This window comes from Peromyscus maniculatus, chromosome 7 (assembly GCF_049852395.1).
Source record: "Peromyscus maniculatus bairdii isolate BWxNUB_F1_BW_parent chromosome 7, HU_Pman_BW_mat_3.1, whole genome shotgun sequence".
Lineage (NCBI taxonomy): Eukaryota > Metazoa > Chordata > Mammalia > Rodentia > Cricetidae > Peromyscus > Peromyscus maniculatus.
This window is the reverse complement of record NC_134858.1, coordinates 87,729,465-87,754,829: the sequence shown is the minus strand read 5'-3', so window position 1 is coordinate 87,754,829 and position 25,365 is coordinate 87,729,465. Positions and strand designations below refer to the sequence as shown.

Here is a 25,365-nt window from a genome sequence, read left to right as displayed (position 1 = left end):
TTCTCAGCTACATAGTTTGAGGCCAGTTTGGGCAATATGAGGCCCTATCTCAAAAAAAAAAAAAAAAAAAAAAGAAAGAAAAAAAGGAAAGGACTTAACTAGAATGTAATTACAATGTTTTATACTGGTACACTAACTCGGACAAAGGTACCATACCACAGCAAGATCCTAATAATGACTGTGAGTAAAAAAGGACTCTATTCTTACAATTATTTCATAAATTTAAAACTTACTAAAATGTTTTGAAAGAACATAGTAAGTGAGGGTTTGAATTAAATTGTTTTAATCGTGACCTATTTTTTTTTTTTGGTGACCTATTGTTTTAACACCTTTTATTGAATTAGCAGAAATCATAGGCCAGTCTGTGCACACCTTTAATTCTAGCACTCAAGAGTTAGAGGCAGGCAGATCTCTGTGAGTTCCAGGCTAGCCTGGTCTACATAGAGAATTTCAGGCCATCCAAGGCCAGCTACACAGTGAGACCCTATCTCAAAACAACAAAAAAATCTAATTGTTTTCTACTACTGATGTGGTTAATTACCCTTAATTTGTATACTGCCTTAAGTGTTAGCAAATATATTTTAATGTGAAAATAATGTCATTAGTTGGTCTGCTTTTTTTATTTTTTTTTATTTTTGGCTTTTGGTTTTTTGAGACAGGGTTTTTCTGCATAGCCCTGGCTGTCCTGGATCTCACTCTGTAAACCAGGTTGGCCTCAATCTCACAGAGATCCACCTACCTCTGCTTCCCCAGTGCTGGGATTAAAGGTGTACACCACCACCATCAGGCCCTCATTACTTGTTTATGAAAATAAATTTTATCTTGGGGCTGGTGAGATGGCTCAGCAGATAAGAGCACTTGCTGCAGCCAGGCCTAGAGATCTGAGTGGGATACACAGAACCTCCATTGTGGAAGGCAAGGATTTCCACGAGCTGTCCTCTGGCCTCAGGTGTACATGCATGCACATCCAAAATAAATATTTTTAAATTGATTAAAAACCAGCAATATTTTTTAAGTCTTCACTCTTCTCCCAGGTTAAAAAAAAATCAATTTTTGTTTAGACTTTAGTTGGAAATATAGTGCACTTACGTTTCTATTTCTAGCAAAAATTAAAGTTACATTGATCTTTTTACTTGAGAATATAGTATGCTCTCTGCTTATTTGTGGTGTTTCATAATTTTGTTGTTACTAGTTTTTTGAGATAGGGTCTCACTCTGTAGCCTTGACTGGCTGGCCTGGAACTTGCTATGTAGACCAGGCTGGTCTCAAACTCAGAGTGACCTGTCTCTGTCTCTTTAAGTGTTGGGATTAAAGAGGTGTGCCACCACCCTTGACAGGTTTTTCATAATTTAATGATTTTCTTCATATAGCTCTCTGGGCAGTTATTCCTAGACAACATTTTGTGGTGATATGTTCTCTTTTTCCTGATTTTGTTGAAATGTTAATTTATCTGATTAAACACTAGCCATTTTCTTTTCTTTAGTTTTATTTTTGTTTTGCTTTTCCATGGAGCTGGTGACCATCCTAGGGCCTCATGAACACTAGACAAGCCTTATAGCTAGACCTCAGGCTCATATTGAACAGTGTGGTGTTCGTTCTTGGACCTATCTGTCATTATCTGCCTTTGGTGGGACTCCTTTTATACGACCATTGATTTGAGAGTCTTATACTTAGGAATTATACTTTTATTTCATGTTAGCTTTTTAAAAAGTGTAACAAAATTTTATCTAACCATTTTTACGTCTTTTCAGATGGTGTGTGTGTGTGTGTGTGTGTGTGTGTGTGTGTGTGTTGGTACTGAATTCAGGGCCTCACACGTTTGGCAAGTACTTGATCATTGCATCTCTAGTCCCGTGTGTGATGAGCATGTGTGTCATGTATGAGCACATGTGTGTTGGGTGCACATGTGTGCTAAGGCTATCACACAACGTGCTGAGGCACATTGGGTGTCTTCTGTCACTTTCCATGTTATTTTTTTATGTATTAAATAATTTTTTAAAATTATTTTTGTGTATGGGTGTTTTGCCTGAATGTCTGTGTACCACATGCATGCAATGCCCTTGGAGACCAGAAGAGGGCATCAGATTCCCCTGGAGTTGGTTGTGAGAAGCCATGTGGGTGTGTGCTGGAGATCAAACAGGTCCTCTGGAAAAACAACCAGTGCTCTTAACTGCTGAGCCATCACGCCAGCCCTCCATCTTATGTTTTGAAATGGTTGTCTCTCATTGACTCTGAAGCATGCTGTTTCAAGATCCATCTGTCTCTGTCTCCCAACACTGGGGTTATAGCACACATGGCCACTCCCAGCTTTTATGTGGGTGCTGAAGATGTAAACTCAAGTCTTCTTGTTTTCATAGCAATTGTTCTTACCGACTGGTCCATTTCACAGGCCCCTTCCAGCCCTTCATTAAACTTTTAAGACAGGGTTACTAAGTTACCCAGGGAAGCCTTGAATATATGATTCCCCTGCCTTAGCTTCTCTCGTATCGAGATTATGGATCTGTACCACTAGACCTTTCCCAGATGATTTTTTTGTGTTGACTTACAGTTGTGGTGTATTATGTTACTAGAATCTTCTAATAGATTAAACAACATTTGTATTTGCCAAGAACATTTCTTTCCCAATTATTTTTAAGTTTTTCTCTCTCAGGAGGCACAAATAATATATGTAGCCTTTTCCTATTAAGACAAAGAGCAGCTGGGTGGTGGTGGCACATGCCTTTAATCCCAGCACTTATGAGGCAGAAGCAGGAAAATCTCTAAGTTCAAGGCCAGCCTGGTCTATGGAGTGAGTTCCAGGACAACCAAGGCTACATACACAGAGAGAAATCCTTTCTTGGAAAACCAAAAAAAAAAAAAAAAAAAAAAAAAAAAAACAAACCAAAACCAAAACAAAAAAACAAAAACAAAAATAAAAAAAGACAAAGAGCAAAGCTACAACTGTCTGTAGACAAGATCCTGGAGCCCAGAGGCCTGCAGAACAACTTCACGGATGAGGAAGGATGATGTGGCAAGGACAGGAGCAGAAGACCTGTCCAAAGCAGGGTCTGGTGAGGAAGTCTGCTGAGAACCAGAGTCAGCAGAGGACACACAGATACAGAAGGGCTTTGAGGGCTGCCCTGGCTCTGCCATATCCTGGCCCCTTTCCCCCATTCTTCCTCCTGGGTCTGGAGAAAGCAGAATCTCTAACCCTGCTTTTCCTCCTGGGATCTTCATCTGACTGGCATGGCCACCAGCACCCTCACTCACCGTACTCCCAACCAGTGATGCCTCCCCCCCACCAGGAGACAGAAGGGAATGTCAGGTACAGGTCCAGGCCCAGCCCAGGGAGGTGTTCACTGTGTGTTTATTGAATATACAATCCAGAAAAGGTAGTCACTGGAGCTCTCTCTACGTGAAGAGAGCTGGAAAGAGAGAAGGTTCTAGTCCATGTGGGTTTGAGTCAGTTCAAAACCACATTCAAGGCACGTGGCTGGTGATGGCTGCCATATGGGTGGGCTTGTTGCTGGTGGAGCTCTTCTTTCTCACTTAGAAGTCTTTAGGCTTCTAGGCTCAGTGCAGGACTAAGGGGCCCTCTGGGTGGATTTTCCCACAATTTCCTCCAGGATATGATTTCCGTCGAAAGGTTGGTTCATCACTTTGTCTGCCAACCAGCTGCCTCTGCAGCCTTGGCTTAGACCTGAGGGATGGGGTAGGAGGCACAGGCAGCCAGGCCACACATGTTCTTTCCACGCTCAATGAGGAAGTACCTGGGCAGAGAGAAAGGATTCAGGCCTGACTAGTGGCACCTGTACCACACAGCCTTCTAGAATGTTCTGCTGCAAACTAAGACATGACTCCAGGGATTAGGCCCTCTGAATTTTATTCACAGAACAGCTACCACAGGCTTATTTTATCAACAGGAAATGGCTGGCCTCACTTTGTAACTAATTTCTTTCTTTTTCTCTTTGCATAGTCTACTTCTTCCCAGAACTGATGGAGGCTCCCTTCTTGTCTCTGTCCAGAACCTGACATAGCTACTTAACCACCACTAGGACCTCCTAACAATAAAAGCTTTCCTTTTTAGGTGAGTGTGTGTGTGTGTGTGTGTGTCTGTCTGTCTGTCTGTCTGTCTGTCTGTCTCTGTCCCTTCCTGATTCAAAGGAGGGGCTGTCACTGAAGCAATTTCTTGCTTTCATTCCTCAGACCCTTTCAGAGGTTGGTTTTCTCCCAGCAAGATGCTGAGGTCTGGCTATTTCCAACGTTTAACTATAGATCCCGTTAAGCCAATTCGTCTCCTGTCCCCTGCAGAAGACTTGCTGGGACCTGGGATCCTATGAGGGGTCTTGCTTACAGGGCCTTGGCATGTGAAGGTTCCATTCTCATACTCCCCCTTTCCTGGCCTGGCTAGGGCTTGCTGTCCAGCTCCTGTGACTTTGAGGTTGAGACGCCTCACACTCAGGGGGAGCCTCTAGACCTGAGGAACATGTGCCCCAGCAGTGGCACCTACAGGCTACTTACCCTTTATCCCCCCACTGGGTGCCCCAAGAGTTTTTCACGATCCAGTAGAGAATTCCATCCTGCTCTCCATAGCCAACAGCCAGGACTGCATGGTTTACCTTATCTGGAGTTTTATGACAGGAAGTGCTGGAAATGAAAATGAAATTTACAAAGGTTTGTAGTATAGGAAGGATAAAGGCCAGGACTGTCACACACAAGGGCTCTCTAGTGATGTAGAAAGATGTTTCCCATTGGAGGGAGGGTGGCGTGTTGGGTGTCAATCAGCTAAGCCTCAACCATAATGGGAGAGAACGAGTCCCCTGAGTTCTAAGTCCTTCTGCTCCTGCAGTCTCCACAGTACTGGCCTCGCTCCACAGTGGACACCTCTGACTCCCAACAAGAAGAGTAGCCCCCTGCCGCACTTCTGCCGGCAACAGTGCCCAGCTAGCACTCAATCCACTGCTCTGTTCACTGCTCTGTTCTGTTGCCTCTGCACTCCTTCTAAAAACCAACTTGTGCTTATGACAAACATGTAGACTTGCCATTTGGCCTTAGATACAACTTTCCATGGCCAAAAAGGGACTCTGGGTCTCAGTGGAGGAGGAGCCAGTGTGTCTGTTTATTGCAGGGGGGAGGGATGTCTAGAACAAGCCAATGAGGAGCATCTGGAAGAGGTAATGATGGGCTGGAATAGGCAGGAGAGGAGTGGGAGCACCCTATTGTGGCTCTGGCCTCTCCCTCAGCAGCAGCAGCAGCAGCAGGGATGTGAATCTGTTAACAGACACGGAGACCTCCAAGGAGCATTGGGGCTGGAGGAACACAGGGTTGGAGGTCTTCATGGCCACCCAGGCTGAATTGGCAGGGGGCCCTCAGACCTAAGCATGCGCCTAATACTTGGAAGAGATTTGGTGAGTCATGGATATTCTTAGCAAATAGTTGGCTGTGGATTTACAGCTGTATCTGACAACCGCATAGAGGACTGAGGGCAAAGCCCAGAAGAACAGGAACATTCTAGGGGTGGCTAGAGAACAGAGAGCATGAAGGAGCCTGGAGAGCAGGGAGTGGCCAGAGAGACTCCTTGCTGAACTCATTGCTGCCACCAAATCGGCAGGCTAAGAGGTGTGGGCCCAGGAAATCCCACCTTAGACATGCTAAGTGGAGCATAGTGCAAAATAGTGCAGCTCAGCAATAGAGTGATTGCCTACTGTCCACGAGGCCCTGGGTGTTAAGGAATCTGGTTTTCCTGAAGAACCAGACAGTGAACCCTCCAGCATAGGATTCTGGTGTTTGAGAACAGCTGCTTTTTTTTCCCATCTTTTTTTTTTTTTTTTAAGATTTATTTATTTATTATGTATACATTGTTCTGTCTGTACATATCCCCACAGGCCAGAAGAGGGCACCAGATCTCATTACAGATGGTTGTGAGCCACCATGTGGTTGTTGGGAATTGAACTCAGGACCTTTGGAAGAGCAAGCAGTGCTCTTAACCTCTGAGCCATCTCTCCAGCCCCTCATCTTTCTTTTTTTTAAAGACAGGGTCTCACGCATACCAGTCTAGCCTTAGCTCACTATATAGCTGAGGATGACTCTGAGCTTCTGAGCCTCTGCCTCCTCAGTGCTGGAATTATAGATATGTACCATCTATGTGGTGCTTGGGAACAAACCCAGGGTGTGTGCATTGGAGGCAAGCACTCACCAAATGGCTACATCTTTAACCCCATCTTGAAATATTTGACTATGTTTTTGAACCTTGGTTTCTTGACTGGATTCAGCCCTCTGTAGATGACCATGGAGCTCTGGACATGGATTTTGGCCTTGTCATGACTTAGTCACAATAGCTTGGCCTGTGGCATTCTCTGTGACTCCCCTCTCCCCACCCGGGGTAGAGACTTGCTCCCTGAAACTCAGAGCGGCAAGAAGACTAATGGATGGAGGGAACACATGCTAAGTCTCCTGAATTCTGTCTAATTAAGAGTATAGGCTGGGCTGGAGACCATGTGCTGGGTTTGAGGAGGCCCACCCAGTCCTGTACACTGTCCCTTCTGACTCTCAGGTCCCCAGCTTACCTGGTGTAAATGCCCTTGTGATACAACATAAAATCTTCAGTCACCTCAAAAGCAAAGCTCACAGGGTTGTGTAATGCCACAGCTTCTACCATCGCCTTTTCATCATTCTGTGGACAGACAGACACAGGGTTGACAGATCTGTACAGCCTCTGCCACCTCCCCCACCATACTTAGGGCCTGTTGCCTCAAGGTAGGGGCTAGAATTCTAGAGCGGTGCAGGTGAACAATAGCCCCCGGCACTCAGCAGTGATGCAGACCCCCACCTTCCTATGCAGAGTGCCAGTACCCTTTGGATTGATTTTTATTAGTTTTTGAGACAGGGTCTTAGGTAGTCCATGCTGGCCTTGAACTTGTTTTGTATAACAGGATAACCTTGGATTCCCCATCGTCCTGCCTGCATCTCCCAAGTGCTGGGATTACAAACTGGTGCTACCATGCCTGGCACTGATAAAATTTATCTTTTAAAAACCTTTTAAACCTGGGTGAGGTGGTGCACACCTTTAACCCCAGCACTTGGGAGGCAGAGGCAAGTGTATCTCTAGGAGTTCGAGGCCAGCCTGCTGTACATATTGAGTTCCAGGGCAGCCAGAGCTATGTAATAGAGAGACTGTCTAAAAAACAAAATAAAAAAAATCAAAATAAACAGTTTATTGAATAGGCTCTTGAACTTGTTAGGCAAGTGCCCTACACTTGATATACACCACCATGCCTGGCCTCTGTTGTTGTGTTGGGGATCAAACCTGGGGATCAAACCCAGGGATCAAATCTTGTGTATGCTAAGCAACTCTTAAGACTAAGCTATACCTCTGGCCTATTTGGGTTTTTATCTGCCTTATAGTTCTTCCTTCCAAACTGAACTAGCTCCCCTGGGGCTTCAGCCTTTGCCTTCACTTTGAGTGTCTCCCTCACATCCTTACACACAGCTCCGCCATTCATTCTCTCAGTCACAACTGACCATCATGGCTAGGGACTGTGAAGGATGCAGAGATGAGTGTGGCTTCGCTCCCAATAGTCCATGTCCACAAGGAACACTATCTAGGGACCTTCAGTAGTGGAACACAGATTTTACAGATCCACAAATAGGTAAAGACCTAGACCATGGTGGAAACAAGAAGACCAGCCAAGGCCAGGGGCCTTCTGAGTAGGACCTACCACTTCAGTGGGGGAAGGGAGGCAGAAGGGAGCCATGGTAGCTTCTTGGAGGCAGGGTGAGAGCAGCAGCCAGAAGCACCTGGTAGACTTCAAAAGCCTCCCTCCCAGGCAGGGTGGGTGGTTCCCACGTTCAGGTGTTTCAAAGTGTTCCAACTGGGGAAAACTGAGCAGGTGCTATAGTGATGAGATGCTCGGGAGTGGGCAGGCAGTTCAGTGAGTGGAGGCCAGAGCTTGGGGAAAGGAAGTAAAAGGCAGGAGACAGAGTACTCAGTGTGTCCTCCCTCAGGCATGAGGCTCCTTCCAAGTATGACTAGAGGTCTTGGGAGCCCAGGAGATCACAGAGGCCTGCCTACCTAAGCTCTGTGGCTGGCACTGTTTCTACAGCTGTCCCTTGTCCTGTCTGGTCCCGTCTGAGAGATCTGGCCTGCTCTTCTGAGCTCTGCTGATGCTCCTTATAAGATTCTCCCTGGGAACTAGGCAAAAGGTAGCCTTTGAGAGCCTCATTCACTTCGTAGTGGAAGACAGTGGCTCAGAGGGCCAGTCTCGGTGGGTGTGTTAAAAACAGGTTCTTTTCAGGAGACGATAACATTGCAGGCTGTGTGGCTGAGGTGGCGAACCTCGGCTCTGGAATGACATTTCTCAGTTCAGATGCAGCCCCACCTCCTAGCTCCTGGGCACATGTAGCTCCTCTGAGACTTAGTTTTCTCATCTGTCAAATGAAGGTAATAACCACATTCATGCCCTAGGTTATTTGGAGTTAATGCCTGTCAGGTGGCTCTATACTGCCTCTAATCACTCCAAACTGTTATTACTATGGAGAGCTTGGCATGCCCTTCAATTAGATGGCAGCTGCTATCATTACATAAACTACATGTTTGTGTCCTGAATCTGTTTATGAGTACACGCCCCATCACCTGCACACATGGAGGTTTCTCACATCCTACACAGTCCTGCCATACTGAGCCCGTGCCTACCAGGCTCATGGGGGCATTCATGCATGCTCACGTGTTCTCTTGGAAAAGCAGGGCATGAATGTGTGCTAGGGAATGCTGTCCTTCAAGTATGACAGCCATTACCGTCTTATAATCAGAGTAGCCCTGATTAGATCCAACAAGATTTGACTTGCTGATGTTCCCTCATGGGAGGGGGAAGGGAGGGCCCTTAGACCCTCACCAGAGGTTCCAGCTGCTTCCTCCCTCCTGAGTCCCTGTCAAAGCTATATAAAATTCATGTGGTCCCTGCAGGTTCTAGTGTACACAGGAGGTGGCATGTTCATTAATTCTATGCAGCGATGGGAAGTTGTCATCCTCTCTAGGTTGGGACGTTTTGGTGGTACAGCTGTTTTGAGGTCACTCATGTTCCTGTAAGTAAGGAACCCAACAACTCATGGGTTCACCAAACCAGACTAGGGTGCAATGGGATTACTCTGGTCTGTTGTTGGTACCCTAGCTGGGGTGAGCAGGCATCTATTAATGCCTCCCCAGAAAAACTGAATGTGTTTCTCCAAGTACTCAAGGTGTGACATAACTCATTAGGGGTATGGTTTATCACTCCCTTTCCCTCAGCCTGGGTGCTGAAGTGAGGCCAACAACACAGGATTCACCCAACCCCACCCAAACCACAAACAGGTGACGGGAGTGGGACACACTGTGCCCTCCAGTCTTGAGGACAGTTGTGGCTGCAGCAAAGCCTAGCCCGGCCTGACCGAGCCCAGGCTCCTCATCTTCTCACCTGCTGACCTGTAGGCTCCATCCTCTCGTGAGATGGTGGAGATTATCACTCACATTTTTAGACAAGAAAACAGAACCACAAGCACCCAGCCTCATAGAGACGTGGCCTTCAGAACCCAGGGCATCCCCTGTCATTCCATGATTCCCTTCCTGTCTTCCATCACACAGCCTTCATGGTGAGCAGGAGCCGGAAGTAACCCAGACTCCTCCATCAGTCATGAGCCATGATGAAGAGCTGCTCTTGTGACCTCCGTATCAGAACACATTCCCTAGCTAGAGATGGACCCGGTACTCACGAGTGTGATGTTGGCAACATCCTTGACAAATGCGATGGCTTTTTTGGGGTTGAACTTGCAGTGACCATCCTGTTCAGGGCGGCACAGGGAAGAGACCATTGATTAGATGATTAGCCTCACCCTCCCTGGGAAGGCTGACAACATTTTCTAGCAGCTGGCATGCACTAGGGCCTTGCTGACTGTAGCATCCCAGAGGGGCTTAGAAGTATTCTTGTCCTCAAGGTGTCTAGAACCCAGGACCAGGAGACAGTCCTGTGCTGTCTGGGACATGCATACTGCTTTGTCAGAGGAAGGACCTGAGCTCGCCAAAGGAAACTCAGAAAGAGAAGCCGTGTTGGAATCTATTGTAGCAGGGTTAGAGGGACAGTCCAGGGAATAGTGGCAACCAGAGGTGGGCAGAGATTAAGTCACCAGGCAGAAATGGGAAGCAGGGGACCTGGTTTCTGGGAGCTAGGAATTATGGGCAGGATGATGGGAAAGACTGGCCCGTGGGGAGAGAAGGAGACCCCAGGAGCCTCCATTGTGCTTTGACCAAGGTGGGTATATAGGCCAAGCTGATCAGAGAGCCGCGGGATGAGGCCAGTTAGGGGTTTCTTGATGAAGGGGGGCCAAACTCTGGATGGGGTGGTGACTTGGGATGGACTAATTAGGAGTCACGAAGGAAGAAGGCAAGCTGAATTGAGGCGGGAGGGTCCTGAGGAGAGGCACTCAGGAAAGAGAGATGGTGCTACAGAGGCAGGAATGACCAGAGGTCCCCGTAAGAGCAGAGGGCACAGCAAGCACCATGAAGAGCCCAGATTTGATCTGCAGCAGGAAGGAGGGGCATGAGGGTGAGATGGAGATGAAAAGAGACACAGCTGAGGCCACCCACAGTTACCTTGCCTCTGTAAGGGTAGGCATCCTCTCCCATGATGCCTTTGTTGTACAGGATGTACTCGAAGGCCTGGCTGGGGAGACCTCTGCAAGAAGGACACATACATAAGCCTTTCTGGAACTGGCCTCACAGATAGGAGTGGGCATTAGTCCTGGAGCTTGGTGATGCTTGCCCTTGCCTGGATCACTGGGGTCTCGGTAGGGCACATTCCAGTGGCAGAGGTCTGCAATGTATCCCTGGTCTCAGTCACTGGGGTCTGCGTGAGCCAGAAGTGCCCCTCTGGGGCAGAGACCCCTGGAAACCAGGCCCTTGTCAGGAGAAGCAGGAAGCCCCTCAGAGGGCTGAGGGAATCACTGTCACAATGCCATCTACACCAGGGGCATCCTCATGGACTGTGTTCCACAGACACACTGCCTGACCCCTCATGTCAGCCCCAGGTAGAAGCTCAGAAAAGTGGGTCACCATGCCCAGGCCATAATCTGAATTCAGACCAAGATTCTGAACGTCAATCCTTCTCATCTTCCTACCTCCCCCCAAACAAACAAACAAAAACAAAAACAAGCAAACTCACTAGGCAGACTCTACTCTGTCCAGCCCTTGCTCTTCTCCCTAAAACCCGTGTTACCACCCGAACTATGGCATGCTTGTGTATGGCTTATTCAACCCTGAGGAATGTCAGCTCTGTGTGGTCTGCTGTCTGTTGGGTCACCTGGGCCTAGGTCCACAGGGGGATATGGTGGGAACTGGTACTTGAATGAAAATGGAAGTAATGTCATGAACCAAAGCAAACAGACATCAAAAGACGGTAGGGCTCCCGTGTGCCCAGGAGGCAGCCTTTTACCATGGGCAGTGTGAAGTTGTACAGAGGAAAGAGACGAAAAGTGAGGGACACCTAAGCGCCCTGTGGATCCCTGGCAGGCTGTATAGCATCAGCCCTGAATCCCTGGACTCAGCCTGGAGCATGGAGACCCTACTATTCATGGCTGTCAGAGTAGAAGACGGTTCGTGGGATGTCCCACAGAGGAGCAGTGCGGGCAAGGCTGGGCCTGACAGGGAAGTCAAGGCTGAGAATATGTCCTAGGGGACCTAAGGGATGTTCTGCATATTACATGCACAGAAGCCTGACTAACCACACAAAACTCTCTCAGAGAGCAACTCACATGGAGAAAGAGAGGAGGGCTAATGTCACCGTGAAAATGGGAGTTAGCTACTTATTGAGAGGATGGCTGGGAAGCCAGCCCAGTACAGCGTTATGCATGGACACATTTCCACAACTCACAAGGCTCTCAAGAGCTGGGGCAGCTTTATGCTTCAGGGAACTTGTCTAAGGGCCAGTCAGCTTTCCACACTCGGATCTGGGGTTTGGAGGGCGATGTGTTTCCTCCCCTTTCTATTCTTTTGGCTATTAGTCCAGATACTTCCATGGTCAGCTGACCATGCTGAGCATCGGGCTGGGTGACACCTTGGGGAGAGGCTGGATTCAGCCCTGAACCTTCCAGCTCTGAGACCCTTAGATTCTACCCATGAGGTGGAAGAGACTTCATGACTGTAGCAGCAGCTGAATCTGATAGTTGCACATGAGGGAGATGAGAAGGAGTGGATTCTCCCACTCCGGAACATACCCTTGGCAGCCGTGATTGTTGAAGTTCTGGGCACAGTCCACCAGCTGCTGCTCAGCCTAGAGGAAGAAGCACAGACCCAGTGAGGAGATGGCAGAGAGGCCAGGCATTCATCGGCTCTGAAGTGTCAGCTCTCACTAACTCATTCACGTTTGTAGCCTGATGGGTGCTGTGTGGCAATGACCCTGCAAGGTCCCCCAGGGACAAGGCCATCTCTGTGTATCCCAGGGTGTCTGTCCTGCAGCTGGCACATGTTGGGAGGGGCTCAAAATGTCGTGGCTGCAAAGCCAGCGAGAGGGTGGGAACAGGCGCTCCTAATGAGCACTTGTCCTGTAGGGGTGTGCACAGTATGAACTATGCATCTCACCGTGTATGCTAGAGGGAGAGAAGTTCAGGCCTAGAGATTCTGCTCCATAACTCCTCAACCCAGGCTCTCATGGCCAAAATTGACCTTGCTCGACTCTCCCTCTTCCCTGCAGTGGGACAGTTCGTTCCCAGGTGTCACCCTTCTCTTGGGGGTTAGTGGATGGACACATAGGCCTTAGCTCTTCCCTGCATAACCAAGCATGGGAAGGGGCACAGCTCCTAGAAGGAAAAGTCCCCCACAAGTCTTCTTGGTGAAGTACCAGGCTGAAAAACTGAGGAATGTGATGGCCACCAACATCCGCTCAGGAAGGAGCCCTCGGGGCCTTTTCTTCACTCGCATCCTTTCTGGGAAACACATCAGTTGAAATTCCCAGACTAAACGTCCTCAAGAGTGGGGCATGAGATCCGACAGAAACAGGACTCTTGGCTAACACCCTGAATGAGCCTGAAGGCCCAGGCCTAGTGGTGAAAGGTGGTCTGCAGGAAATGGCCTAAGGGCTGACTTCTTACCAAAGACAGCATCTTCCCACTGGCGATCGCCACAGCAGACTCCAGGGCCCCCGTGGTGGAGAAAGTCCAGCAGCTGCCACAGGTGCCCTAAGGAAGACACATGGGTAGAGGGAGTCAATGACTGTGCCCTCATGACACCGCTCCACTTACCAGGGTGGGGACCTTGGTCCCTGAATGCCTTTACTCTCTACAAGCCCCGGCTAGTAGGTCTGTCCATGCTGTCCTGTACATGTTCAGGAGGCTGGCATCCTTCCTCCATAATGCAGCAACCGAGGCTGACCAGCCCAGTCGACTTCCAGTGTGGGCCTTTTGAACAATTCCCCTACCATGCTAGGGCCAGAAACCCTCCTGAGCCTATCCTACAGCCTCTAGCTCTCCTACCTTGAGTTCTCTGTTAGATCCTTTCTTCCCTACTCTTTTCCAACAGGAATCACCAAAGTTCTTTCTAGAACCTTCTCTCGCACCTTTCTGTTAATCTCATTCCACCCAACGCCCTTGCTGTTGGCAAGTTTCCAATTCGCTACACCTTTAGAAGGTTAGGTCAGGTTAGGTGTCTGGTACTGGACTCGGTCAGTCTAAATCGCAGCTCTCTCGTGTATTAGCTGTGTGATCTGGGCAGCAGTGTCCCCAGAAATCTGTTCATTTTGTAGAAGAAGATTAGCTCAGGACTGCTGCGGAGGGAGCCTTCTGTATGCTGTGATTGTGTGCTGCTCTCATTGGTTGATGGTAAAAGCTGATTTGGCCTACAGCCAGGCAGAATAAGGCTGGGCAGGAAAGCCAACGGGAGATACAGGGAGAAGGCAGGGCAGAGTAGAGGAGAGATAGAGTGGGAAGGAAGGGTGGAGTGGGGGAGACTTGATTCAGTTACCTAAGGAACAAGATGTCAGAGAACCGGTAAGCCATGGGCCACGTGGCGATGCATAGATTAATAGAAACGGGTTAATCTAAATGTAAGAGCTAGTTAGTAACAGGCTTGAGCTAACAGGCCAAACATTCATCCTTGTCTCCTTGCTGGTTTTTGTCTTCCACATTCCACTTTTTAAATGTCTCCTAAATTCCTTCCTCAAAAGCCAAATGCACCCAATCTTCCCTCTTGAATCCTTCCCTTCGGAGAAGGATATGTATCTGGTCAAAAGGACACACAAAAGGTCAAAGAGGATGCTTAGTCACAATGGAGGCAGCTGCAGGCACTGTGGAAAGAAGCAGCACTGGCCCTTGACTTGGGCAGAGACCTGGCTTTTGTTTTTCTTAGCTTTGTTTTTTTTTGAGATAGGGTCTCACCATGTAGCTGAGGCTACCCTTGAATCTGAGGAGATAGGGTCTCACCATGTAGCTGAGGCTACCCTTGGATCTGAGGAGATAGGGTTTCACCATGTAGCTGAGGCTACCCTCGAATCTGAGATCCTCCTGCTTCAATGGGGCTTGTAGGAGAGTGGCACTACCCCTGGCAGAAACCTGGATTTCAGTCCCCTCTTGTTTATCTTGGATCTTGAGCTAGCAACTCACTTCTCCCTCTGGACAGTTAGGCAGCTCAAGGGGACTTTCAGAGCTAATGTGGGGTACGATGGCCACAGTCTGTCACCACAAAGTAGCCACCATAAGATATCACATACACGCCTGAATAATGGCCTCGTTCCTATCCCAGTCCTATCTGGTGGCCTAGGGTCCCAATAACAGAACTCAGAACATCTGCTTCCCACCTGTCCAGCGAGCAGGCTTAGGCTCCCATGCTTTGAACCGCCGTGAGATGCTACAGGACCCTGAACACTGCCTTTGGGTCCCTATTGCTCCCACATTTCCTGCTAGGGCAGAAGCTTGTTTCGCCCCCTTGGAATGTGGTTAGCACATCTGGTTAACCTGACAGGCTCTAGGCTGTGGTGGGCCTGCAAAGATGTGGAGCTGTGCCGCATGCCTTTTGCACCACATGGCTCTCATGAAAAAGCCATGCCTCTTGTGGATAGTTCTGGAATAAAGCCAACTGTTTCTAGGAAGGCCACCTTAACCTCAGTTTCCTGGAATGGAGAGAGCAGTCAGAAGTTTTGAGAATACTGCTGTGGTATCATCTTGAGGGGAGGGGGCAGAGTGCAGCAGGAACAGCAGAGCATGGGGTCTGGTCTTCAGAAGAGAGTATGCACTAAAATCTCCCAGAACCTGGGGAAAAGGCAGGCACCTGGCCAAGTCTACTGTGCCCTGCAGAGGGCTCTCTGACCACCCCGAGCTCACACCCACACATGCACACACGCTAAGCCCAGGGCATGCATGTGAGAGATGCTGGGCTGGGTTACTCATCCCTAACCACTTGGAAGCGCTCCACAAAGGCAGCCAGCCAGGAGAGTGCCTGCAGCCTGGTACCCCGAGGAGGGTGTGAGGGATGGGAGGAAAAGATACATTTCAGGCAGAAAGAGTCCTGGTGTTCGGACTCCAAGGGCTCAGGGAATGTGTTTGGAGCATCTCAGCAGGACGGACCTGGAAGTCATGGGAGGATTGGGGACAGTGTGCAGAGCAGGGAAGCAGGGACTTTAGCCTGATAGAGGGCCATCTTCATCCTCCAGAGCTGTCAAGCCTTAAAGCAATGGCATCCAAAGCCTTGCGGAGGAGAAAACTGGAGAGAAGAAGGGGAAAGGCAGAAGTAGGGTTGCAAAGACGCTGTGAGCATCTGAGTTCTCCATCCTAGCACGATGTCTGACCACATGGCTGTTTGGGAGGGGAAAATGTGAGGAGTGCCATGCATACCTGATTTTTCACTGGTGAGACATAATTTCCTTTCTTCCGCCAGTCCATGGAGGAGGGGTAGGGGCCAGTGCCACGGAGGTAGTTACTTTTGGTGGCTGAACAATTCTGAAACAACCACACATAATTAAAATGGAATCATTAAAAGGGAGTGAGAGGTCTCAGGAGATGGTGCAGTGGGTAGAGTCCTCATAACTGTGTGCCTTTGTAATCACAGTGCCGGGGTGGGGGTAGGGGAGCAGAACCCGGGGACTTGATGATCAGCTAGTCTAGTCAATGGATGAGCTCTAGGTTAAGGTAGGAGCATGGGTGTAGTGGCACATGCCTTTAATCCTAGCACTCAGGAGGCAGAGGCAAGTGGGTTTCTGTGAGTTCAAGGGCAGCCTAATTTACATAAAGAGTTTGAGGCCAGCCAGGGCTACATAATGAGATTTTGTCTAGGAAAAAAAGAGCGGTGAAGGGATCAGAGAGATGGGTTGGCATTGAGCAGTTAAGGTTATTTGCTGTTCTTTTAGAAGACCCTGGTTTGGTTCCCAGCATCCATGTCAGGGGGTTTACAACTATAACTTCAACTTCAGGGGATCCAATACTGTCCTCTGGCTCCACAGGTACCCACATAATATGGCATATAAATATACACACATATGTATATGTACAGATACACATATATGCACACCTAAATACATAAAAAATAAATTAAAAAAATAAGGTGGCGAGCATTAGAGGAAAACAGGGACGCTAACCTGTGGCCTCCTCATGTGCATGTGTAGGCAAGTGTACTCACGCATGCATCCACCATACACACATATACTACACATATGAATATACCACACACGTATACACTATGCACACATACACCATGCACACATACACCACACACATGCATCCACCATACACGTGCATCTACCACACACACATACAGCATACACATATATACCATGCACACATACACAATACACATATACACCATACACACACCACACACATGCACCCACCACACACATTCATATACCACATATTAAGTCTCAAACCCTGGGACAAATGGCTGAGGTGCCTATTTAACACATCAAAGCAGACCTGGCTGCCAGGTTCTCCCAGCATTCTTCAGTCCCTACCTGTTACAGGGTATGGCTGGCATACCCTATCCTCTACTCCAAACATTCCAGCCCAGGGGCTGGGCTGTTCTTCCCTCAGAGGCTCTTCCCTATATAATCCGGTCATTTTGGTCACCTGTCCTCTTTTTCACCTTTTGCCCACTTGGCTGCTGCACCTGGTTCCCCTCTCTTCTTTCTCCCTCCACACCCTCCATATGGCTCAGAGTCATGTCCGTTCGGGACTCTCCCAGATGCCCCTGTCTCAGGCTATGCTTTCTCTCTCTCTTTTTTTAAAGATTTAATTTCATTTTATTTCACGTGCATTGGTGTAAGGGTGTTGGATCCCCTGGAACTGGAGTTATAGACAGTTGTGAGCTGCCTTGTGGGTGCTGGGAATTGAACCCGGGTCCTCTGGAAGAGCAGCCAGTGCTCTTAACCACTGAGCTATCTCTCCAGCCCTATACTCTCCTTTTATCTACAATAAAATTCCTGCTCTACCACACCTAGGAGCAGTCATGTCCTTTCTTTTTTTTTTTCTTCATTCAACACACACACACACACACACACACACACACACACACACACACACACACCATACAAATACACCACACATATATGCATCAACCACATACATTCAAGCACACATGCATACACACATATACAGGGGAGTGAGAAACGAAAATTTGAGTGTGGGCACTCATCCATAATCCCAGCACTTTTGAAATAGATGCAAGAGGATCAGGAGTTCAAGGTTAGCCTTGATTAATATTAAGATCCATCCAGGCCATCCTAGCCTACATAAAACCCTATCTCAAAAAAGGTCTATCTGAAATTCATCTTTTACTGGACACCTGTATTTTATCAGCTACTTCTTGATCATGGGTTCCTGTTGTTAAGGCCAGAGCCCTGCACTAAGGGACTGCTGAGAGATGGATCCTCCTGCTCTCCCCAAGAATTCAGGGACTCCCCTAGGCACAGCTGGCGATAGGACTGACTCTAGCTGGCAACACAGTAGGCTTAATGTTTATTTCACAGGTTTGGGTGAAAAGATCCAGATTATTGACAATGAACTACACCAACCTGAGGCTCTGACCAGAGGTATTTGCGTTTTATTTCAGCAAAGCTCATGTCTGAAAACTGGTTCAATGCCACTGAAAAGGAGAAGGGAAAACAAGCCAGGGAAAACCACGTGAAACAGAGGCCATAGTTAATTGATAATAAACAAACAAGCAAACAACAACAACAACAACAAAAAAAACCCAAGAGTTCTTGTTTACCCGTGTTCTACTTATAGCCCCTAAACTTGGCTCCTGTGAAATTCTGTATTTCCTATGATTCAATACAGAAAGGTCAACTGACACTGTGTTTCAGACCCTCACCCCTCCAGAGTGATGCTGGGTGATTCCAGAGACCGCTCAGGGGCTCAGAGCAGTCTGAGAGTCCAGGTCTCACAGCAACCCAAACTGATCTAGGTGTGTGTGTGTTGTACCCTCAGAAGGTGGGCAGGGGGCTGCAGAATCTTTTGTAAACTTCATGACTTCCACAGAGGGTTAGCAGCACCATCTAAATTTACGTCCTTTGCAGAGCTATTATCTGAGGTTCACCAAACACATCCTCAGAGTCTGAGTCCCTGCCCTCTACACCCATTAGCCCTGAGCAAATCCTTTCACCAGCCTGTGCCACTAACTGTTTTCTTTCCAGATCTGAGATGTCCCCACCCCTCCTCCTCCCAGTGGCCTGGGGGAAAGGGAGCCCCCCAGTACTTTTAAATGTGTGGTTCTTCTGGTTGTGGGCATTTATCTTCCTCAGGTTGCTGGCAAACATCTGCAGCCTGTAGTTGTATTCCACCGAGCTGTACGTCTTCTGGTGCTAAAACAAAAGACACCAGCAGCAAGTCATGATACCAGGTGGAGCTTACGAAAGGGAGTCTTAGAGATCCACCCCCACCCACCCCAAGAGTCCTTTAGGGTGTCGTGTATGTAGGCTGGTCTAATGTCCCTAGATAAGACGATCATGGACATCTAAGCTTCCGATCCTACCTCCACTGCCCAAGTGCGGGGATTACAGGCATATGTTGCCACGCCTGGGGTATACGGTGCTGGGGATCAACACAGAGTTCTGTGCATGCTAGGTAAGCACGCTACCTACTGAGCTGCATGCCCAGCCCATGGAGGTTTTCATTCTGCCATTCTCTCAGCACAGAGCTACAGTTAGATGGGACTCCGTTCTTGCTCTTGATTGCCACTATCAGGAAGTTACAAAGCAATCCTTTATCTCCCGGGACCTGTGGCCAGAGTGAAGACCATGCAAGTGTCAGGACATCAGTTAAGAGTTGGGGAGACCCCACTGAGGAGACCTGCCAAGCTCAGGTGGCCTGTGGACTCCGTGGCTCATGGTGGAGCCAAGTGTATGGCAGAATCTATCCTTTTCAAAATGGTACAAACTGGTGTCCTCAAAAGATTCTGCAGCCACTGTGCAAAGTGCTCCAAATACAAACTCCAACAATGAAGGGAAGGCAGGAAAGGCTTCTGCCAGGCTCATCACTGGGCAACCCTGTTTGGAAGTTTACTTCACTGGATCCTTCCCAGAGTTTGGTCAGTTTGAAGCATGGAAGGACCCAGAAGAGAGCAAGGTTGGAAAATTCCTCTTTTGTCTCCAATCTGATACACTTTAGTTTGCAAACAGGAAGTTTTGTGACAAGAGAAACTTCAAAAGGAGAAGCTGGCCACTGACCTGTGTCATCCATGACTTAAAGTGAAACTTTTCTGTAGAAAAAGAAAAAGAAGAATTAGGTCTGCGCGTGCCTCGTGATCACGTTGAGTCTACAGCTAAGCAGGGCACTGAAGAGCTGACATGTATTTTATCTTATCTGTTTACTATTTTTTACTTTTTATAGAATTATTATTTGAAGCAGGGTCTCACTATGCAGCCTTGGCAGGCCTCATAGCGATCCCCCTGCCTCTGCCTTAGTGTGCCATTGTTAAAGGTGTATGCCACCATGCCTAGGTGATTTGCATTTACAAAATACCAAAGAGGAGGTTGGTGTGGGTTAGCTAATGCTTGAGTACAAAAAGGAACCCCAACCCTTTCTGCTTTGTTACCACAAGACATTTTAAGAAGAAACTGCTATTTTTATGTGGTACCCGGGGGAGGTATGCAGCCAGGTGTGTGTGTGAAGGCCATAGGTTGACTTTGGATAGCGTCCCCTATCTCTTTCCACCTTATTTCTCCAGACAGAGTGTTTGGAAGAACCTGAAGCTCAGCCATTCGGCTATACTGGCTGGCCCGAAAGCCCTGGGGTCCGTCTGTTTCTGCCTCCCAGCCACTGGGGTTACAGGTGTGTGCCCCCACACTTGGCTTTTTTAGGTGGGCGCTAGGGATCAGAACTCAGGTCCTCATACTTGTGTCACGAGCACTTTACCCACTGAGCACCCCCAACTGGTGGTACACTTAATATTTTTAAATGATATTTATTGGTGTGTGTGTGTGTGTGTGTGTGTGTGTGTGTGTGTACGTGCGCACGTGCACGCGTGCACATCAGAAGGTAGCTTTTGGGAGTTGGTTCTTTCCTTCCACTGTGTGGATCCCAAGGAAACCAGGTCTCCAGGCTGGGTGGGAACTGTCCGGAGAAACAGAGCTCAGCCAAGCTCCAGGTTTCCAGCTTTCCCAAGCTGTCTCCCATGCCAGGGCAGACTTGTGGTGATGCTGTCTTTGAGTTATTTCTATTTCTGTAACTAACCCCTCACCCACAATCCAGTAAGTAATCCCAGTAAAACTTACTGGTCATCAAGTTGGACTTTGATCTGTCATCGGTTCCTTATCAGGGGTGAGTAGATGTTTCTTTTCTTTGTTTTTTTTGTTTGGTTTTGGTTTTGGTTTTGGTTTTTTGAGAGAGGTTGTCTCTGTTTAACAGCTCTGGCTGTTCTGGAATTCACTTGGGAGACCAGGCTGGCCTCGAACTTACAGAGATCTGCTTGCCTCTGCCTTCCAAGTGCTGGGCTTAAAGGTGTAAACCACCAGCACCCCGCTTAGATGTTTTTTTCATGTCTACCCAGGAATAGAATTTTTAGGGTGCTGGGAATATTTTATTGTACATGATTTAAAATTTCCATTTTAAATGTAAATACCTGCAAAAGATGTATTCTAATGTATGGTAAATGTTTAAATTTTTTATTTTTATTTTTTACAGTGTGTAGATATGTGTACATGAACATGCAATGGTATGACTGTAGTAGTCAGAGGACAGTGTTCAGGAGCATGTTCTTGCCTTCTACCATGTGGAACTGAACTCAAGGTGTTAGGCCTGGTAGCAAGCAAGCATCTTGACTCCTTGAACCATCTTGCTGGCCCCTTACTTTAAATATTGACATTTGAAAATAAGACCATTGGGCTAGGGAGATGGCTGAGCAGTTAAGGCAATGGCCATGAAAGCAAGAGGACTAGAGTTTGGATCCTCAGAACCTGCTAAATGCCCATGGGGCATGGAAGCTATCCTGTAATTCCAGCCTGAGGTGGCAGAGGGGGATACCCAGAGTGCGTCCAGTAAGACAAGCCAAATTGGTTTGATTGGTAGACCTGCCTCCATGAATAAGGTAGAAGAACAATCAAGGAAGATTCCTGATATTAACCTTGGGCCTCCACACACATCTGCTCACATGTGTGTCCACACATGAGAACATACATAATACATGCATCTACTGCCCCCCATACAAACACAGTGTTGGCTGGTTTGCTGGTCATGGAGGCATAAGCCTGCTTATTCTAGGACTTGGGGAGCTGAGGAAGGATCTGGAAGAGTTCAAGGGAAGCCTGGGCTACAGAAAAGACCCTGCCTCACTACACCACCACCAACAGCAACAACAAAGACTTCGATATTTTACACATTTTTTTTCCTCTTTGAACACCTATCTTTCTGTCCCACAGAATTTTATCCTAAGGAGACCCCTCACACTAAATCACCCTGTATCCTTTTCTGCAACAACAAAACATCAACTAAAATTATTTTGCTTTCTAAACATTAAAAAAAATTATTCTAGATTGAGCAATAATCATAATTATTTTGAAGACCTTTACTAGTTTTTTTCCCCCAAACATATTTTACACTATGAAAAGTCATTGTGAAATCTAAAACAGTAAAATTTGAGTGGGAATATATCTTTGTATGTGTGTTTGGGACAGTGTCTGGCTATATAGCCCAGGCTATCCTTGAACTCACACTCTTCATGCTTGTGAGTTCTGTGAGTGCTGAGATTACAGGCATGCATCATAAATAACATCTGGTCAAATGGGCAGTTTTAAAGTAGAGGGTCTCGGCTGATTTCTCTGACACCATCCATCTGTGTCTGGATCATTTGGAATGGCTCCATGTTGCCCCAGGGGTCCCCAGTGACCCATGCCAGCACAGCAATATGAAGGTCATTGCTACATTGCACTTACATCTCAATCCACAAGCCTCAGACCTGCTCCAGCAGCTAAGCCAGGGCCATTTCTCTTGGGAAGAAAAAGCATAGTTCTTCAAGACAGGTCCCAGGGCTTGGGGGATTCCAAACCCTGGCTAAGGGCCTGCTGTGGCTGAAGCCTTCAGAGAACACAAACCTCATCCCAGACCAGGTTCTGCAGCAGGCAGATGTTTATGGCTGTGCCTCTTGGGGGGTTCCCAAAACAGCAAAAGGGGAGAAAGCCCCAGAATTTCTCAGTGTCGGTGGATGAAAGCACAGATGACCTTAGGGGAATCTCAGATCCATCCTAAGCTTACTGTGACTGTCCATTTCATTCGTTTATTATTTTTACATGTGTATGTGTGTATAGAATGTGTGCAGTGTATGGGTGCACTGTGTATGCTCAGAGATGTCACCTTTTCCTCTATCCCGCTCCGCTTTACTGAGGTGGACTTTAACTGAACCTGGAGCTCACAGTAATCTAGCTAGCCTGCTTACCCCCGGGACCTCTCATCATTGACTCCTGAGTGCTACGATTACAGGTGCTGTGCCTGGCCAGTTTTTACACAGTTCCGGGGATTTCTAGCTCTCAGGCGTGTATACCCAGTGCCTTTCCCACTGAGCTCTCTCTCCAAAAGGAATGTTTGTATGACTAGGGCATGGCACATGCCTGTAAACACAGTACTTGGGGCGGGGGTGGGGTGGGGTGGGGGGGGTGGGGGCAGAGGCACGAAGGTCAGGAGTTCAAGGCCATCCTTGGCTACACAGTGAGTTTAAAAACAGAACAAACAAAACCAAAAAAAAGGTGGAGGGGAATCACAAGATCCCACCCCTAGGCAATTAACAGTTGGGGCGGGGGAAGATACTTTTCTTTAGTGCTGAAGCCGTTGGTAAGGTGCCCGTGTTTCTGTAAATAACCCTAATAAAACCCAGAGGGTCACAAAAAGATTTAAAGCCGGAGAGGGAGGGGGGTGAGAGGAGGAAAGAGAGAGAGAGAGAGAGAGAGAGAGAGAGAGAGAGAGAGGGAGGGAGGGAGGGAGGGAGGGAGGGAGGGAGGGAGGGAGGGAGGGAGGGAGGGACAAGCTGGGAAGAGGAAGAAAGCGGAAGTGGGATGGGGGGGCAAAAGAGGGTTATGCAGGCTGAAGTATGATCAGAGTATATTAAATACATGTATGAAAATGTAATAATGAAACCCATCATTATGTTTAATTAATCTATGCTAATAAAATCATTAGCAAAAAGAAAGTATAGTTTTGTATGTCCTGCTGAAAGACGGTCAGCAGGGCTGGAAAACCACAGCCCACCACCTACTCCAAGTCCTGACTTTGATTGAAGGGCTCTCTACACTTAAAAATGGATGGCAAGTGGGGAGCATACGTGTGCATGTGTGTGTGTGTGTGTGTGTGTGTGTGTGTGTGTGTGTGTGTGTGCGCGCGCGCGCGCGCGCAAGAACAGCTGCCCCTGAAAACCATTTAACCTAACTTCTAACTTCACTGTCCATAAATAAACATCTATCCGAACAAGCTACCTGTGGGTGCTTTTGTCCCACAAGCGGGCATTTAGGAGTTGCTACTGAGACCAACGGTGAACAGAAATAAAACATTTACTAGCTAGTCTTCTGTTACACTTCGCCAAGTTCGGGCTGCTTTTCTGATCCAGCTCTTCTCCGCACGCCACACGCACTAGGGTTAAAACTGCTGTGGGTACGGGCGTGTTCCTCGGGGCAGGGAGTATCCCCCAACATGCCACAGACGGACTAACAACCAATGTAGGGAGATCCCTGGGGGGGCCAGGGCCACGCAAAGAGCCCGAACAGGCTGGGACGTCCTGCTCCTCGTAGCAGGGCAAGAAAGTTCTGCGTCCTCAGTTGTCCCAGCCGGAGGGCAGAAAGGGCTGAGGGCTTCTGTACCTAGGCCTGGACAAGAGGGACTCTGGGCACCCACGGGTCTGTCCCTCGGATCACGGGTTCCCGAGACCACCCTGGGGTTCCCCGTTCCTCCTCTGGTGCTCTTGGAACCCTGCGCCCCGCTCTCTCTCTCTCACGTACCTATGGCGTTCACGGTCAGCTCGGTGGTGGCCTGGGCACTCAGCAGCCAGGCCCCGGCGCACAGCAGCGACAGCGCGGCCCACATCGCGGCGCTCAATGCCCGGTCCGGTGGAGCACCCCAGGAGCCCAGCCGGCGGGAGGGAGGTGGGGCGACGCCAGCCTCCGCCTTGGCCACACTGGTTCCTCCCCTGTCCCCTCCCTCCACTGCACTCCAGCTCTTTTCCTGGGAAGGAAGGTTGGGGCCTGACCCTGAGGGCTGCTGGTCCATCATGTGGGAGGGAGCACAGCCTGATGCTCAGTGCCCTGTCTGCCCCATCTTCGGAAACCCCATCTCCATGGGGGTTTGTTAAGCCTTCCCCAGGGCTTGGAATAAAGGAACAAGAGGGCTATCCTGACTTCTCCCAACAGGCTTCTGGGTTTGTTCTGAGGAACTCACACGGTACCTACTTGGCTATTTTCTTTATTTGGCAAGTCTGAAGGAGAAAATGGATCCATTTAAGGTCCTCATAGGAAATAAACAGACAAAGCACATTTTGAACTAAGAAGCCCTCGCCAGGATTCCTCTGAAGGAGAAAAGGGAATTCAGCCAACCTAACACTAGGCCTGGTAACCATGGAGCCCAGGTTATTTCCACTTGTATCATCACCCTGCCAAATGGCAGGTTTTTTTAATTCTTATTTTACAAATGGGGAAACTGAGCCCTTACGAGTAGAAGATGCTAATTTTCCCCACAGGGAGTCTGAGTCTATGGTAGCAACTTTTTTTTTTGGGGGGGGGTTGGTTTTTCAAGACAGGGTTTCTCTGTGTATCCCTGACTCCCTGGCTGACCCGGAACTCGCTCTGTAGACAAGGGTGTAGCCTCGGACTCACAGACATTCACCTGCCTCTCCCTCCCAAGTGCTGGGATTAAAGGCTACAGAGCCACTGTAGCATTAATACGGCCTCTGAGGCAGTTCTATCTTAT

At 48.3% G+C, this 25,365-nt stretch overlaps 1 protein-coding gene across 1 annotated transcript; it reads right to left on the bottom strand.

Moving 5' to 3' along the window:
• Positions 1-3,329: 3,329 nt before the first annotated feature.
• Ctsh (cathepsin H) lies at positions 3,330-24,557 on the bottom strand. The gene is made up of 12 exons (XM_006991498.4): positions 24,402-24,557; positions 19,650-19,681; positions 18,680-18,785; positions 17,997-18,067; positions 15,826-15,930; positions 13,093-13,179; positions 12,220-12,275; positions 10,601-10,682; positions 9,724-9,792; positions 6,546-6,652; positions 4,501-4,626; positions 3,330-3,749 (listed from the first exon to the last, which is right to left on the bottom strand). Exons 1-12 carry the CDS (start codon positions 24,484-24,486, stop codon positions 3,674-3,676), a joined length of 1,002 nt encoding a protein of 333 aa, XP_006991560.1. The 5' UTR covers positions 24,487-24,557; the 3' UTR covers positions 3,330-3,673.
• Positions 24,558-25,365: the final 808 nt, after the last annotated feature.